Source organism: Pseudorasbora parva, chromosome 18 (genome assembly GCF_024679245.1).
Source record: "Pseudorasbora parva isolate DD20220531a chromosome 18, ASM2467924v1, whole genome shotgun sequence".
NCBI lineage: Eukaryota > Metazoa > Chordata > Actinopteri > Cypriniformes > Gobionidae > Pseudorasbora > Pseudorasbora parva.
The window spans coordinates 31,707,470-31,726,230 of record NC_090189.1 but is presented as its reverse complement, the minus strand read 5'-3'; the positions used below and the strand labels follow the sequence as shown (position 1 = coordinate 31,726,230).

The window sequence follows — 18,761 nt, the reverse complement described above, 5'->3', positions numbered from 1 at the left end:
AATATTAGGAATGCATGGTTGAACTTTATTTGAACCAAAGATCCAGCTTACGTGGGGAACACAATGCATTTGTTCGCTTAATTTCACTGTGGATCCATTTGTATAAAAAAGAGACTGGATTTGCAGACAGGATGAGATTTAAAAACCAATCTGACAGAAAAAATGCAACACAATCATGTGAGTAAAACATGTTTTTTATATGTTTTATATTTGATATCTACTGATTATGTACGTGTCTAACTAAACATAACTTATCATGCTGTCAAAGGCTGAAGAATCCTTTGTATTTGAGCTGTTGTTGCTTCATTGTGCTGCAATTTTTTTAAAAAATACAATATACAATCAGAGAAATTTTGAACATGCTGATTTGTCTGAGGTGAAGTCTTGCTGATGCATGTAGTACTTTGTGTGTGGGTGCGCAGGCTCGCATGTGTGTGTTAGTTATGCACAGTTCACGGTTATATCCACTGATCGGGCCGGCCAAGTAATAAAAAATAACATTCCAATTAATTGCGGATGGATGTGAGATAAATCATTGTGTTTGTTTGATTGTGCGAGCCCTGTGGGCGAATCATTCCGGTTGTCGTTTCTCACATTGTACGGTTTTCTAAACAATTCCTCATGTGTTAGGGAGTGGAAGCTCATTATAATATGCAAAATTGTTATCCAATCATAGTGTTGGGTGTCACTATTACCAAGTAATTAGTTACTGTAATTAAATTACTTTTCCCTAGAAAAAGTAAAGTAAGTGATTGATCTTATTTTTTACTTCACAAGTAATTGGACTTAATACTGTGTATAGACTGTAGAACCATTATATATAATACAATAGTGGAATTAACATCAATTTAAAGTCTAACTTTAAAATGCATGTTTTATCTATCCTTCTCACATTTGTAATACTTTAGTCAGTTAATAAGAATAATTGATGTAGTTTTATATTATGTATTTGAATTAATTAAAAGAGCCAATATCAATTGTGTGGATGTAGTTTGTGGACTTTTCTAGCTCAAAATCTCTAGTATCATTTGATTGGTTTTGATTGCACTTGGTATTGATTGATAGTTTTTTTTTTTTTTTTATCTAATCCACTGAAAATCAAAAAAAAAAATGTCATATGCAAGTACTTTTGTGGTAGTTGTATGCACATTTTAAAGCTTTTCAGTTCACAGTGTTTTTGTATAGTGGTTAAAGATCTAGGCTGGTGACTGAACACATAACTGCAAGCTGCTTTGGATAAAAGCGTCAGCTACAGTAAATGATTCAGCTTTTATATAGTGTGAGTTATTTTTTATTATAGTTATAGCTGTAAAGAGACTATGCATGGGTGCATGTGTATATATACACGTAGGTGAATGAGTGTTTACAGTTACTGGCACTGCTGACTGAAGCCGGCAAGATATTACGCAAAGCTGAATCTAAACAGTTTGCATACTCTGAAATCACGCTGTGCATACTGGCTCCAGCTCCCCTGAGAGCCAGGCAGCTGGCATTACAGCTCGAGCGGAGAAACAAACACATCTCTTTCTCTCTGTGTGAAAACTGTTTGAATGCATCCTCTCAGTTGATGCAATTCTTCAATTTCCCTCTTATTAAAATCTCAATTAGAATCTCCAAAACAGAAAAAGAAAGGACAGTGCTTTTGGCCGAAATGTTGTCGTACAAGACTGATTGTGAAATCTGAACATGTCACACTGTCCAAGTGTGTGAAGTGCAATCTTTGTTTTCCTGGACATATGATATAATGCAGTAAAAACTATTTTGTGACGGGTGATGCTACATTTTCAGATGGCGTGAATGTAAAATCATTCTGTATGACTTTGGGACCAAACAGCAGACTAGCTCACTCCTACATGGACATTCCTGCATATTCATTTAAATATATTAGAAAAACATATGGAGATTATGGACTTGATGATAAACACTAAATCAAACTTCTAAGGGAATTATAGAACTTTGTAGCCACTGTGCACAGTCATTTCCTGTGATGGCCAAGAGAATAACAGCACTATTTTTGCCCCTGATACCAACAACAGGACTGGCATGGGGAAATCCTGATAGGAACACTCTATCCCTCATGAACAGAACACAGTGACCTTCATGCCAACAAGGCTGAGCATTTTCCACTCCACAGATTGCAACAACAAGAACAACTGGATAACTTGTTAAAGCCTGTGTCCCTAACAGAAACAGCTGCTGCCCGTTTCAACACTGTCAACTGATGACTGATCGTGTTTTATTCTCCAAGTCTAAAACTTTAGGCAGGCGTCAAATGGAGAATCAACATTTAAGAGCTACCCAGAATGACAGAAAGTTCAGACTTTGATGGCTTAAGCCATCCACAAAAATGAGCTGGTCAGTAAAAAGATGCATATATATGGCAAGCCTTAGCTTTTAATATCCCAGTTTTAGTAGTAATTAAATTGAGACATTCATGGGTTTTTTCAGCACGTCTCACTCCAAACTCGTCATATATTGACACTTGATCCGGACCCCTCTGTGTCACATTTTAATGCACAGGGTACCCCTTAAGCATCAATTTTTTCCACGAGCAGGGTGCTTATTAATTTCAATGAGGAACCTTTGCCGTCATACACAGACGTGCTGGAATATAATCATAATGAAATTATATATTGGGTTATGATTTTGCCATTATGACATGTTGGAGTATATTTTTATTTACATTTATTTTTATTTACACTAGTTAGTAACCCAACCCCATCCCATCCTTAAACCTACCCATGTGTGTATTATATGATATAAAACACAGGATATAACAGGCAGATATGACTGCATGAACAATCTATTCAAAAAGTAAAACTATTTCTGAGGACAAACGATTGATTTGTGTGAAGAAAATCCCCAAAAGTGTCTCCATCCGCTCGAAGATCATGCACACCAACAAAATTGCCGACCAACGAAATGTTACGTCAGATTTCATAGTGCAATTCCATTGGCTCTCGTATGTCTCGTGACCAATTGCGTCATTACGTCAGTATTGATTGTAAGATGTCATTGGCTCTTGTGTGTCTTGTGACCATGCTAGAGTCAGGTGTGTATCATTTGAATGAGATTTGAATGAGTTTGTTCACAGAACGGCAGGATCATCATTTCGGCGATTAAAACATTAAAGGACAGCTCCGGCAAATTTTTAAGTTTATCTTGATCGTTATATCTTTGTGAGTACAGTCTATAGAAAAAAAACTAACTGGATTGGTCCTTGCAACACGGAGTTATTACAGTTAATGCCCCGAGCCTCCCCTCAGCTAAAACGGCAGCTATGGGGGCATAAACGTAAAGGGTGTTTTTGTGCCTCTTAACAGACACAAAATGCAATTAAAATGTCTGTCCAACATGAACAGGCCCTTACATGACAACGAGATGCGTTTAGCCACTTAGCCATTGTTTAAATTCACCTGTTTTAGGTGGCTAGCTGTGTCTCGCGCTGAAGTCTCATGGGAACTCCGTTGTAGCCGGGAAAAGGCAAATAGTCCAGTCGAGAAGAGCATCGTGTGTATGAAGAGGCTCTGCTCATCCGCTCGTCGGTTCTCTGTATTGAACGTGTCCAAGAGAAACTTGTTTTCTGTTTTGATTCTGTCCTGCTGATCCGTTGAGGACCGCTGCTCGTTCAGTTACTCGCGTATGCTCAGTATCAGCGGCTCTTGAGTTCATCAGATCTCTCAGCAAAACATGTCTCAGTTCAGTGAACGGTTGGAGTTACAACATATAATTCAAGACATTCGTTTATTTCTAGTTTGAGAGACTGTCACTCATGTCAGAAAGTGAGTAACTAAAGTAACTTGTGGGATCAGCGCTGATTTGAGACGCGATCCGTTTAGAACGATTCAGTCCGATTAGGTGAACTGGTTTGCCCGGTTCACTAAAAAGAACCGTTTCAAAAGAGCGATTTGTTCGTGAACCGGACATCACTAGAGTGATGATCCAATTGGGCTCACAAGTTAAGAAGAAATGGTTCACGTTTGTGCCTTTCCGAATTGAGAACATTTGCAGCGAACGCTTGACTAACTTACACAGACAACACAGCCGGGCTGGCTGAAGAAAAATGCCATTCCGTGGTTAAAGACGGGTGCAACCACTGTGGAGGTAATGTAAACTTTATTTATCCTTTCATTTGGGCACACACGGCTTAAGGAAAGATGTGCATTAATAAAAAAACAAAACTTTACACACACGACGCTCTTCCCAACTGGATCTGCCTTTTTTCCGGCTACTGCTGAGTTCCCACGGGACTTAAGCGCGAGACACAGCTAGCCTTCTAACACTATTTAGATCAATTTAAACAATGGCTAAGTGGCTAAACACATCTCGTTGTCATGTAAGGGACCTGTTCATGTTGGACAGACATTTTAATTGCATTTTGTGTCTGTTAAGAGGCACAACAACCCGATCACACATAAATGCGTATAAATAGTACGAGTGTGCAATGTCGTGGAATATATACGCCAAAACTCATTTTGGCGTGCATATGATACGCTGTTTTTCGCGTGCATATGATACGCACTTTATGGCGTATATATGACACGCGCTTGGGTAGGTTTAGGGTGGTGGGGCGTCTATATGACACGCGCTTGGGTAGGTTTAGGGTGGTGGGGCGTATATATGACACGCGCTTGGGTAGGTTTAGGGTGGTGGGGCGTATATATGACACGCGCTTGGGTAGGTTTAGGGTGGTGGGGCGTATTTATGACACGCGCTTGGGTAGGTTTAGGGTGGTGGGGCGTATATATGACACGCGCTTGGGTAGGTTTAGGGTGGTGGGGCGTATATATGACACGCGCTTGGGTAGGTTTAGGGTGGTGGGGCGTATTTATGACACGCGCTTGGGTAGGTTTAGGGTGGTGGGGCGTATATATGACACGCGCTTGGGTAGGTTTAGGGTGGTGGGGCGTATATATGACACGCGCTTGGGTAGGTTTAGGGTGGTGGGGGGGGGGGTCGTATCTATAATACGCCATAAAATGCGTATCATATGCACGCGAAAAACAGCGTGCCATAGACACGCCAAAATGAGTTTTGGCGTATACATTCCACGACATTGCACACTCGTACTATTTATACGCATTTTTGTGAGAATACCCTGGGCACAAAGACACCCTTTACGTCCATGCCCCCAAAGCTGCCGTTTTAGCTGAGGGGGGGCTCTGGTTATTAACTGTAATAACTCCGTGTAATAGCTCCGTGTCACCAATCCGGTTCGTTTTTTTTTTCTTCTATAGACTGTACTCACAAAGATATAACGATCAAGATAAACTTAAAAATTCGCCGGAGTAGTCCTTTAAGATCAACTCTGTTCTTCACATGAAGATATTGTATGACTTCAGAAGACTTGGAATGCAACATGAGTTAATATGTTTATACTGTTTTGGTCAGTTTTTGCAAATAAATACCTGTGAGGCTGTGACCTGTACTTTTTTTTTGCCTGTTATGTGTTTTATATTGTTCAGAGTGGGTAGGTTTAGGGTAGGAGTTGGGTTAGTTGCTCCAAAATATAAAAGTAGCCTATAAATATTTATAAAATCATGTCTACTTTTACAAATGGAAATAATTAAATGCTTCTTGATCTGACATATAAGGCAAACAGTTTAAATGAATGGAGCACCCTGCTTGTTAAAAAATTAAGCTAAAAGGATACCCCCTGCGTTAAAAAGTGACGCAGAGGGGTTCTGACGAAGCATCAGACATTTGAAGAGTGGGGAGTGAGACTGTGTTGTTTTTTTCTCCCCCAAAAGTGTAAACACTGAGCTTCCCAAGGACCATCAAAATATTGAGAGTGGCCCGCTCAGATCTGTCACTCTCTTTCCAGCTCAACCAGTAGTGTGAGTTTGGGGCGTGGCTACTGTAGCAGGCGGAGCCAGAGGGTATTTAACCACACTGTAAACCCTAACGCTCAAAATACTTAATTGGTTGAGTAGGACAAACTTAAATTAAACAAATTAGTTAAATTAACTGTTATAAGTATTTAGAACTTTTTTTTCTTTTGAGTTCACAGCACTAACATATTTTAAGTAAACTGAACTGTTTAATTTGTTTTAGGTTTTATGAATTAATTTCCTTTATTTTAGACTAACTTAACTTTAACTGGAACTGGGCTGGGATTTTTTTCTTTCCCAGCATGCTTTGCCCATGGCACTCGGAAGGGAGAGCAAATGCTAACGTAACATACACGTATCTGGAAGAAAACAGACATAGAGTGTGCGCTGTTTCAAGCTCTTCAGATCTCATAATTCAGTGGAATCTGGATAGAAATGATATTCTGTATAAAGAAATATGAAGTAAACGTGAGAATAAATCTGTTCTCAGACACCAGTGGAAACAAGAACTCAACATCCATTCTCTTCTCTCTTCCGGAATGCTTCTGTGTTTACACTGGTTTTCAAAACATCACCACCAATCATGCCCTTTTGTGGAACAGCAGCGGCTCCAGGCATGTGATCTCAAGCTCACTTGTCAGAAAAAAAAAATCTTGCTTTGGTCACACCATGATTGATTGTCCCTTTTGTCAATAGCTCCATAGGCAGGGATGTACATAACTGGTGCGCATGTGAGGTAAAAAAATAAACAATGCACAGCAGAAAACATGGAGGGAATCACTTTTGAGAACCAACCTTTTTGGAGATTTTTAGGATTGTTCTACATCTCTAGGATAGATAATCATGACGATAAGTGTGTTCATTAATTATTAGTTGCTTTTTCTAGGGCCCTATGGTTTTTGTGATACAAAAAAGCAGATGTAATAGAGAAATCCAGTAATAAAAAATGAATTTACTGTATAATTTCACACATTTATTTATGAATAAATAAAGAGCAGGTCAGTAGGGTACAATGGGGCTAAAGGCTCCACGAGGTAAAAGGCTCCTTTGATTTTATTTTCCTCCAAACCACGAGATGGCAAAAAAATAAGTGTTTTTTTCAATACTGTGTGACGTATTGTGACCACCCCATACATTTATACAATTTTTAAACCAAATAAACAACTTTTATGAATTATTTTCAGACAAAACCGGTTGCTCCCCAAATTGTCCATATAAACATTTTTTTTTTTTTTTCTGCAGTCATACACTATGGGAGTAATAAATTTTTTCTTAAAGTGTGCCCATAGCCCTACTAAATCATGATATAGGCAAGTGTCTGTAAATATTAAACAACAAAAAAGACTATTTAAATACGAATCCAGCATGTTCTGCGTGTCTCTGTGTAAATGAATGGTGCACCATTTTGTTTCCTCCACAAACACACACGTGAAGCACGTGTGGTGCTCGCAGTGTTTTCAGCCTTTGCCAACTCTATAAGGACATAAACACATGAACTTCGTCTCCAGAGCCGCTCTGAGAGTCACTTCATCAGCATTTTACTACTTAATTTGAGGAAAAATTATCATAAACACAGAGAAACAATAAGCAGCCTGTCAAAATAACAGTTTGGTTTAACTTGACAGAAATATTACATTCACTTGTCTAAAATGACAACAGAGATTTTTAACCAGCTGTTGGTTAAAACAAGCAACTTGTAGATGAAAACAGCAAATCGTAGGCTTAACCAGTGAGAATGAAGCAGGCCTGCATCATCATTCATGTCCGAGATGAAACGAAGTTAGAGAGGATCTGGAGGAAAGTGCCAAGAAATCTTGTAGGATAAGTGTTTTGCATAAAGTGTGAGTACCAGACAGCATCTCCAAGTGCTCCCTTAAGAACCAAACCAAAAAAGTTATGTTCATCGGGATCTATTGTTCTATTCTTTCATCATCGGATCATACATTAGTATTGTTAGGGGTTAACAGTTTATTACCCAAGACCAGTAGTGACAAAATAAAGATCAAGAGTCAGGAGTGTAATTAATTAAATTAAAAATGTACTTAAGAATAGTTTGCAGTTTTAACAGCAGAAGCCAGCTTCAAGTCTCACAAGGTGAACTTGTGAGAACTGTAGGCGCGCTCCCTCTCTCACCGTCTCGTTGCCTCGCCCTATCGTACATACAATTGTCTCAACACTTATACCGTTTTCAAGGTCTATCCACGTCATTACTGCAATGTGGATGGTTTCTGATTGGCTCAGAGACAATGCACAGTCATGGTAAATTTCCACACGTCAGTTAATCTGATCCACCTCTCCATAGACGTGTCACTTGTTGACACTTTTACTCCAGAATTAGGCCCGTAGTGCTTGCCCAGAACAACAAGTCCACCCATATCTTAGGGTGCCCATTGTACACCATTCTCAACACTGATCTGTAACACAGAATATTGCGCACATACACAGATCCGCAGTCTCTGCAAGTTCTAACCAAAACATACTGATAACGTGCTCGCTCTCAGTGAGAGGTAAAGACAATAGTACAGGCAATATTCATCTTGACTCTTTAGTGTTTCAGTAAAAGGAAATATAAAAGGAATAAAATATAATAAATTAAATGAAAGAAAAATCCATATTCCGTGTCTGGAAGCTGGGCTAAGTGAGCAAACGCTGTTTCTGCACTCCTGACATGTTAGGAGTGTGTGATGCCGCAAAAGTCCAAACACATGACACATTGTTGATCAAGTGTTTTAGTGACACATTACACAACTCTAGGTCAGATCCTCAGTCACTCCTCAGAGACTTTAAAAAACAAGAAATAAAAAGCAAAATCATAACTGGAAAGATTCATTAAAATAATATAGGATGATAAATATTGATTACGGCTTTGATTATGAATTTAATTAGGATATACCCTCACCTAAAGGATTATTAGGAACACCATACTAATACTGTGTTTGACCCCCTTTAGCCTTCAAAACTGCCTTAATTCTCCATGGCATTGATTCAACAAGGTGCTGAACGCATTCTTTAGAAATGTTGGCCCATATTGATAGGATAGCATCTTGCAGTTAATGGAGATTTGTGGGATGCACATCCAGGGCACGAAGCTCCCGTTCCACCACATCCCAAAGATGCTCTATTGGGTTGAGATCTGGAGACTGTGGGGGACATTTTAGTACAGTGAACTCATTGTCATGTTCAAGAAACCAATTTGAAATGATTCAAGCTTTGTGACATGGTGCATTATCCTGCTGGAAGTAGCCATCAGAGGATGGGTACATGGTGGTCATAAAGGGCACTAAGGGACCTAAAGTATGCCAAGAAAACATTTCCCCACACCATTAAACCACCACCAGCCTGCACAGTGGTAACAAGGCATGATGGATCCATGTTCTCATTCTGGTTACGCCAAATTCTGACTTTACCATATGAATGTCTCGAGACTTATCAGACCAGGCAACATTTTTCCAGTCTTCAACTGTCTAATTTTGGTGAGCTTGTGCAAATTGTAGCCTTTTTTTTCCTATTTGTAGTGGAGATGAGTGGTACCCGGTGGGGTCTTCTGCTGTTGTTGCCCATCCGCCTCAAGTTTGTGCGTGTTGTGGCTTCACAAATGCTTTACTGCATACCTCGGTTGAAAGGAGTGGTTATTTCAGTCAAAGTTGCTCTTCTATCAGCTTGAATCAGTCGGCCCATTCTCCTCTGACCTCTAGCATCAACAAGGCATTTTCGGCCACAGGACTGCCGCATACTGGATGTTTTTCCCTTTTCACACCATTCTTTGTAAACCCTAGAAATGGTTGTGCGTGAAAATCCCAGTAACTGAGCAGATTGTGAAATACTCAGACCAGGCCGTCTGGCACCAACAATCATGCCACACTCAAAATTGCTTAAATTACCTTTCTTTCCCATTCTGACACTCAGTTTGGAGTTCAGGAGATTGTCTTGACCAGGACCACACCCCCAAATGCACTGAAACATCTGCCATGTGATTGGTTGATTAGATATTTGCATTAATGAGAACTTGAACAGGTGTTCCTAATAATCCTTTAGGTGAGTGTATATACATATGGGTATACTGAAGCGGTATTTCAGAAGCAGTGTATTTCAGAATCCCACTTTCAGTATATGAAAGGCCCTTAATATATAATTTTCTTTTTGCAAAGTTCTGAGTGCCACATAAAACCTGAGGGCCAGTTGGACTCAGAGTTTGACAGTAGTTTGCCAGGTCTTCCAAGGCCACAGGAAACACTAAGTGCCACAGATCAGCTATGTGCTCTTGTTAATGTAATCTATTCATATTCACTCCTAATTGAATCTCATTTGAAAGCATCTGGACCCGAGCCCACTGCATCTCTTCTTGCCCCCACACCAGATTGATTAGCTGGCTCTCTCAGTTCTAAAAGGCTATTACTTGGAGAAAAAGTCTCAAATAGTAGTCATCTCCGCAGTGTGGATTATCTTGATAATGTATTTCACACTCTTAATTTCCTATCTCCATCGCCCTCCGAGAAGGTCACAGCGACAGAACCAGAGAAGATTATGACTGCACAATGGTCAGATCAGGGGCCGCACTGCCCCAGGTCGCATGGAAGCGGAGCTGATAGCCGCTACTGTGATGACAGAGTGTGTGGGTGTACAGGAAGGCCAGCCAGTTCTTGGAGCAGAACGCTATACGGAAATATAGGAAATACCACTGGAGAGACTCGGAGGCAGCCACGGATTCAAGTTGGCCGGTTCTCAAAGCTCTTCCTCACATTTACAAAAGAGCCCATCTATAAATATAACCAAAACACAAGGGGCTCACCCTTTAATAACATTACACAAATATATCTTTTCGGTCATCCCTGTATTTCAGAAAAGGAAATGCGATTGTGTAACCTCTGTTAAGGGTGACCAGGGGGTCAACACAACGCCCAGACGCAACTTTAAGATCACGCAAACAGCAGATTCGCATTGAGAGAATGAGGAAAAGTGCTGCCGTTTCTGCAGAGTTCATGAAAGACGGCCGTCAGCCATCTGTCGCTTTGTATACAACTGAACACACATGTCCAAAACAAAGCAATTCATCTCCATTCGATTTAGAACACTTTTGTTAGTGCAAGTCTCGATCACCGGGCTCTTTTTCACGCCGTCCTCTCACAGTTTGATCAAACAGATGCCTTAGCCTTTAATGAATGCGGAAGGCTGCCACCGGAGTAAAGTAGCATGTTGTGTTCTCTTGAAATGAAACGCGCTGATAGTCCTGCCACCACTGGTTCACGTCAGCCCGTCCGAAAACACACAATTATGTGAGCTGAGCTGGAATGATTTTTTTCACGGGGGTATATTCACGTCTGTGCCAGCTCCGTTCACCAAACGACTCTTCTTCTAAGATGCACTTCTTCCTGAAGGGATCTGACAAGTCTGTGACAATCCAAATGCCAGGCGGTATAGAAAACAAATCTTAAACAGAGCTGTAATTATCCCCAGGTGTCAAAATAGCTCTACCCCGAACAAGCAATTCTCCTACAGAAGAACTAAAAAAGAAATAAATAACTTTGTCAAGCGATTAATGTCGGGGGATTGAGTGCGTCTTTTATATCCAAAGAAGCTAGATGCAAAAGCAAAAGAGAGACTTTATATTTGCTTTACTGTCTGTAAAGCTTTTGACCTTTTAACTTTGAATAATATAGAATACTTGTATCATGCCTGAATACCTCTTTTTCCAGTCTCTTTCATTTTGTAACTAGTAACTGAGTTTTTCCGATTACAAAAATTCCCATGGAAACCAGGCAGTGTGAATATACTTATTTCTTTGATATATGTTATATACTTATTACGAGAGTTGTGTAAAATGTCAGCACTTGTCCTTATCAATTAAACATTACCAAGAATACTGACTCAATGTTTTGAAGGTGAAACGTCATTCCCTGAAATTGAACAATGTTATAGTTTTTATAAAAATACATGTGTAAAATATAAATAATGTGATCTAACCATGTACACACATGTAGATATATTCAATATATATGCAATACTTTTTAGTCACTTGCATTTTCTCACATACTTCGGGGTGATTTGGTTTTATATTCTGTGAATCTAAATAAATGCATTTTCTCGCATTTTAAGATTGAACATTTTTGTATTTAAAGGTTTAAACAAGGTTTTTGTTTTTGTTTTTTAATTAGTCATATGGGTATATATATTTTAAACTCAATTTCACCAAAACTACATATTTAAAACATTTCTTCATGCCTTAAAAGAGTTTGAATGTAACTAAACCCTTGCTTTATTAAATATACATGGGAATATGCAAATTAGCCCCGCCTCTAACTCACACCAGCTCAGAGATCCACTCGGCCAACCTTACTGCATTAAAAACTGCACAATGGTATCGTTCTTTACAATGTCGGACACATATTGGTAATTAATATGATTAGTCGTTTTCTTGACTATGTTATCAAACAATTAATAATGTATTCACAAACCATGTTCCCGTTCGCCATTCTGAGTCATACAGCGTTCTTTTAAAAATCATTATCCTCAGAAATGCTTTGAACATCATAGAACATCAATGGAGAAAAGCATATAGTTCATCATATCGTAATATACATAATTCACCCGCTATATTGGTAAAAGTACCTTATTTTTCATATCAAAAGAAAAATATACCAGGATAACGTTCTCTTGAGACTCACCTGCTTCACCAACACATTCTCACTCCCAACTCGTCATATATCGCTTCTAGTCAGGACCCTTCGGCGTCACTTTTTTAATGCACAGGGTACCCCTTTGGCGTCATTTTCCATTGATTTCAGTCAGAAACTTTTGTCGTCATACACAGACGCGTTGGGTATGGGAATGTTATTATCATGATGAAACTATATATTGAGTTATGATTTTGCCATTATGACAATTTGGAGTTTGATTCTCAATTTAATCAGCCAGAATCATTTTATTTACAATGATTTTTTTTTATTTTATTTTTTATTTTTTATTCACACACGTAACCCAACCCCATCCCTAAACCTACCCATGTGTGTATTATATGACATAAAACACAGCATATAACAGACATCTATGACTGCAGACACAATTTATTTAAAAAGTACAAATATCCCAAGTGGCCAAACAATTGATTTGAAGAAAATCTTCCAAAGAGATCAGCATCTAGACTGGGTAAACCCAGCCCGATCTGGTGCCGATTTGATTTCGCCCTGCAGCTCAGGCTGGAAACCTGTACATTCATTTATCCTGCTTCTGTTACACATTGGCGGGAACCAATCACAGGTTTATCCACCTGGCGCGTTTTTAGCGGGTTTAACGCAATGACAGATAGAGAAGCGATGGATCGATGCCCATTGATCATGCCTCTTGTGGTCTGATTGTTTGAAGGATTATCCAATCGGTAACAGATTCATTTGAATTCTGCTTGAATTCTGGTGAGCAGACTCACCAGACCAGTGTTCAGTCTTAAAAGACTGAGCTTCCATGTCTCCATGTGCCGAAGTCTCCATGTGCCGAAGATCATGTACACATTCAAAAATTGCTTCCCTGAGAAAAATTACATCAGTTTTGATTGTAAAATATAATTGTCTCATGGTGTCTTGTGACAGATTGTGTCATGCTAAAGAGCCGGGTGTATCTTTTGAATGAGAAATTATATCATGGAGCGGCGGGATCATAATTTTAGTGATTTAAACTTTAATATCAACTCTGTTCTTCACATGAAGATATTGTATGAATTCAGAAGACTTGGAATCCAACAAGAGTTATTTTTTTATTTTTTTTACTATTTTTGTAATAAAAACATGTGACTGTACTTTTATTTGGCTGTTTATATTGTTGAGAAGTGGGTAGGTTTAGGGTACCTGAGGGGGGTTAGTTGCTCCAAAATATAATATTATATTATAAATATAATACAATACAGGTGCACTAATATGCATTAATTCATGCTTAACTAATCCACAGATAATCATGAGTTAATGTATTACTAATGGTGCACTAACACATTTATTAATGATTACTGCATCAGACACTAATGAAGATTCTACATAACTCATAGATGAAGTAATCATTGTTATTAGTTACATTTGTCATAATGTATTAAGTCCTTAATAACATATTATATTAAGTAATAATTTAAATGAACGTGTTAATTACCACAACGGGTCAAAGCTGTGCATTTCTACTTCCATTTGTCTGCTTTAGTTAATCATTAGCTAATGATTTATAAAGGTGTCATTATGTTATGACTTTACTTGTTGGGGCACATGACTAATAACTAATTGATTAAGTAATATGTAATTGTGGTTATAGGTTTTGAATTAATTTTGAATTAGTTAATAGTCAATAGATTATCTGTGGATTAGTTAAGCATGAATTGATGCATATTAGTGCACCCATATTGTAAAGTGTTACCAATGCGTCTTGATCTGTTACATTGGGCAAACAACTGAAATCAATAGAGTACCCCGCGTGTCGTAAAACTGCGCCGAGATGTCCTGACCATGCGTCATTGTGATTGGTTACAAGGTAGTGAGTGACCTAAGAAACACTGTCGAAATCAAACCGCATTTTATAGACTCTTTTAGTTCACTGCAGTTTTAAGGAAAAAAATCCTCAGCAATAGTGTTGACATGAATTTCCTTAAAGCATATTAAAAACACCACATAGACACATTACTAACAAATAGCTGTGAATACTAATACGATCAAGCTGAACAGACACTATTGTTTATATATAAAGAAGTACTCCATATATTACTTCTCCTTTTTCATTGGAACAGGCTTTTATAGTGACACTTTTGAACAATTTGACACAGAGCCAGAGAGGAAACTGCACCGCTGAAGTGCTGCGTGCCTTGCCGCCAAATGACTTCAGCGAGGGTGGGACAGGCTGGGGACACGATGGAGCCAGGAACGGCTGTCATGCCTTCCGTTGACTTATCACATGCCTGGTTTGTGATTCCGTCCCCTTTCTTTCCGCTGGACACTGATCTTTTTTAAATACAAAACAACAGAATTGTCTGCAAGCAAACTGACAAATAGGTTTGCATAGTACTGCATCTATTATTAAACACTCTTAGTGTTCTCTGGTGAAGTTTAGGAAATGTTTGCAGAAACCAAGTAAAGTAAACCATCCTGTCCTCATCTGTACTTTCAATGTTCACTTAGGAGAGAATTTCAAACTAAGAACTTCAGGCTTTCTCACTTAAGAGGATGTAATCAAACACCGGTGTATTTAATGAGAGCCATTAGTGCTAATGGGTTACTATGGAGTAAGTCCTGATGAAGCCTCAGAGTCAAAAACTATTAGCTGTGATGGGCTGTGTCGATATACTTATGGGATTTAGGGTCTCATTAGCATCATAGCGCTGCGTCTGTCCTTCGAAGAAATGCTAAAAAAGAGCAGATGTTCAAATCTAAAACCCCTTCACAAAACTTGCATTGAGGCGTCAGTGAACTGGCACCATCGAGACATTATCTTGTAACTGAGTACTGTTATACTAGAAACGCCTAATAAAACGAAAAGGTTATATGGTGTAATGCCTAAAAGTTTGGGTATAGTCAAATGATTAAGAGTCTTTGACTTGATCATTATTGCAGTGATTATTATGTTTCTAACATGTTTGGCAACAGTTCTTCTAACCCTAGTTGATGGAGTGTGTAGCTTTTCATTTCATGTAGGAAGACACATCCTGGCGTCATTCCAGGATGACTATGTCAAGATTCATCAGGCTCAAATGAGTTAAATAAAGTCTTAATGAACGTGGAGTTGTGTGAAAATAGGACGCGTGTTAGATCTTAAAAGGACAGCAGCCTAAAAAAACCTGCTGCCGTGATTAATGTTAATCAAAGTCAAACACAAGAAAAAGAGAAAAATCACTCATTGCTCTTGACTGAATAACTTGGCTTTAAAACGTATTAATCTATAGTCGAGTCATAATTTAATGAATGATGTGAAGTGTATTCAGTTTCTGTTAGATCTACCTACAAATCTAAAAAGCACTGTTTACAAGGTTACATGGGTCAAAAACAATGAAAACTCTATTTTTTGTGCATTTTGACAGGGCTAATAAACATCTGAACTGGTCTAAATAGGCCAAGAGAAAAAAAAAACTTCATCTATAAAACAATGAAATTAAACAAATATTGTAAATATACTGAAAAAACTTTAAGGTGCGATTAAACACGACAAATTACAGAAAAATGCATTAGTTATTTTTTAATATTAATGGCACTAATATACAGTGTGTGTGTGTGTGTGTGTGTGTGTGTGTGTGTGTGTGTGTGTGTGTGTGTGTGTGTGTGTGTGTGTGTGTGTGTGTGTGTGTGTGTGTGTGTGTGTGTGTGTGTGTGTGTGTGTGTGTGCGTGTGTGTGTGTGTGTGTGTGTGCGTGTGTGTGTGTGTGTGTGTGTGTGTGTGTGTGTGTGTGTGTGTGTGCGCGGCGTGTGCGTGTGTGAATAAAAGTTCAAAATAAAAGTTTGTGTTTACATAATATATGTGTGTATGATTATTATGTATTTAATACACACACATGCATGTATATATTTAAGAAGATTTGTTATATTTATATATCAATTATTTATATATAATATAAATTATATAAATATACAGTATATACATACAAATCTTTCTTAAATATACACATGCATGAGTGTGTATTAATACAGTCAATACACAATAATATATGTGTGTGTACTGTGTATAGACAGACTTTAATTTGGATGCAATTAATCGCGATTAATCAATACTTATTACATAAATGAACAGACAATAAATTTCAACAGTTGTTCAAAATGCTTAGAATAATTCCAAGCACTCACTGTAAATAACCTTGACAAAAGTCACTGTTTACTTAGGGAACAACCCACCCAGTCGACGTTGTGTTTGGTTTGGTCCAGTGAGGAAAGAGGGAATGCCCTTCCTGTGATTTCATTATGGTGACCAGTGTGAATGAGAAGCCTAGCTTTCTCCTAAAAGTAGCAATCCTTTGCATCCATTATGGAAGCTTGAAGCTTATTGCCTAGATTTCTTTTTTTTTTAAATGCCTGAAACACTTTGTTATACTTAGCAGTCTGAAGTTTTTATATGAACTTTCTACGTAAGAACCAAACGAACAACAATGCTCATTACAAGTAAGTAGAAATCTTTACGTCTGCTAATTTTTATTTTAAACAATTCTAAAGTTTCAGCTCAAATGAATCAAAAGCTGATCCAAGCTATTTTATGACTAATATTGCCCATTGGGTATGAGAGCATGGTACATTTGAGCGGTTCAATATTCGAATAAATATGGCAGAACAAGCATGGGCATAATTTAGTTGAACGAATACAACTGTTCGCTTGTAAATCAACAGTTATTGAGATGTTATCACTGAAGTCGGTGTAATATCTTAATGACTTAATGGACCCGCTTAATAATTTTGAGAGAATACTCGGTCACAAAAGTGAGCGTATCAGAGGATGTTGCATGTTATTATTGAGCTGAATACCTGCCCATGGTTTTGCTTTGATTAGATGGAATCATACAAGTGTATACTTTGGTCTGCTGGTAGACCACTAGAAGGTTTTATTGTCTGCTGGTTATGACAACTCCTTGGCATTGAACATTTAATTCATCAGCAATATATCTAATAGTTTGCAAAGATTTGTGCAAGCAGTAATGATCTCTGAATAGCGGATAGCGGTAACTTTAGCTCTGAGGAGTCACAGGGTCTCTCTTTGCACTGGCACATCTGATCTATGAAAAGATTGTTGCTAGCAACCAGGAATAACAACAGAGTGTCTGAGCAATTATCCCAATGACCTCATATTTCTGTACCTGCCAACATTTTCATCGAAATCAGTCCCGTCACTGATCAAATGGAGCATATTTGTCAGTCAGAAAACAGCTGGGAGTTCATTGTAGGAAAATGGGCTAACATGGCTCGAAAACTTTCTGTGCCACATCTGGAGATTATGATGACGGTTAGAAAGCCAGTGACTTGTCACTTTTACCCTTGATGTATGATCGCAAAAACTAACAAGACTTGGGATGGGGAGCACCCAGCCTGGTCTCATTGTTTATATGGGGTACGTAACTGTTACAGGTACAAAACTATACTTTTTTTGTATGTTTGGAGATGCAAAAATCCATAGTAAAGTGAATATGGACTGAGTGGCAACCTCTAAAATCGAAGCAATAATACATGTTTACAGCTAAAGAAATATATAGAATATTTAGAAAGACTTAAATGGTTAGTTCACCCAAAAATGAAATTTCTTTCATTAATGACTCACCCCAATGTCGTTCCACACCCGTAAGACCTCCGTTCATCTTCGGAACACAGTTTAAGATATTTTAGATTTAGTCCGAGGGCTTTCTGTAATTTGAATGTAAGTGTATGCACACTTTGCTATCCACGTCCAGAAGGCAATGAAAACATCATCAAAGTAGTCCATATGTGACATCAGTTGGTTAGTTAGACTCTTTTGAATCGTCGACAATACATTTTGGTCCAAAAATAACAAAAACTACGGCTTTATTCAGCATTGTCTTCTTTTCTGAGTTTGTTTTCAAACCTCAAATAAAGATTCAAACGGTCGTGAATCAGCAGATTGATTCGTAATTCGTATCGCCAATGTCACGTGATTTCAGCAGTTTGCCAGTTTGACAGGCGATCCGAATCATGATTCATGACCGTTTTAATCTTTATTTAAGGAACACGGAAGAGAAGACAATGCTGAATAAAGTCGTAGTTTTTGTTATTTTTGGACCAAAATGTATTGTCGACGCTTCAAAAGAGTCTAACTAACCAACTGATGTCACATATGGACTACATTGATGATGTTTTCATTGCCTTCTGGACGTGGACAGCAAGAGGGCATACACTTACATTCAAGGGACAGAAAGCCCTCGGACAAAATCTAAAATATCTTAAACTGTGTTCCGAGGATGAACAGAGGTCTTACGGGTGTGGAA

The 18,761-nt window shown here is 38.4% G+C and overlaps 1 protein-coding gene across 2 annotated transcripts in view; it reads left to right on the top strand.

The window, feature by feature from the left end:
- si:dkeyp-23e4.3 (rho GTPase-activating protein 7) overlaps nucleotides 1-18,761 on the top strand; it is an 81,175-nt gene that overhangs the window by 41,925 nt on the left and 20,489 nt on the right. Inside the window, exon 1 of one of the 2 annotated variants that reach the window (XM_067424499.1) lies at nucleotides 16,736-16,935. The exons of the other annotated variant lie outside the window; for it this stretch is intronic. Coding sequence (XP_067280600.1) covers nucleotides 16,923-16,935 — 13 coding nt within the window. The 5' untranslated portion in view covers nucleotides 16,736-16,922. Of the gene's footprint in view, nucleotides 1-16,735; nucleotides 16,936-18,761 lie in introns of those variants that run through there. 2 annotated transcript variants of the gene reach the window in all.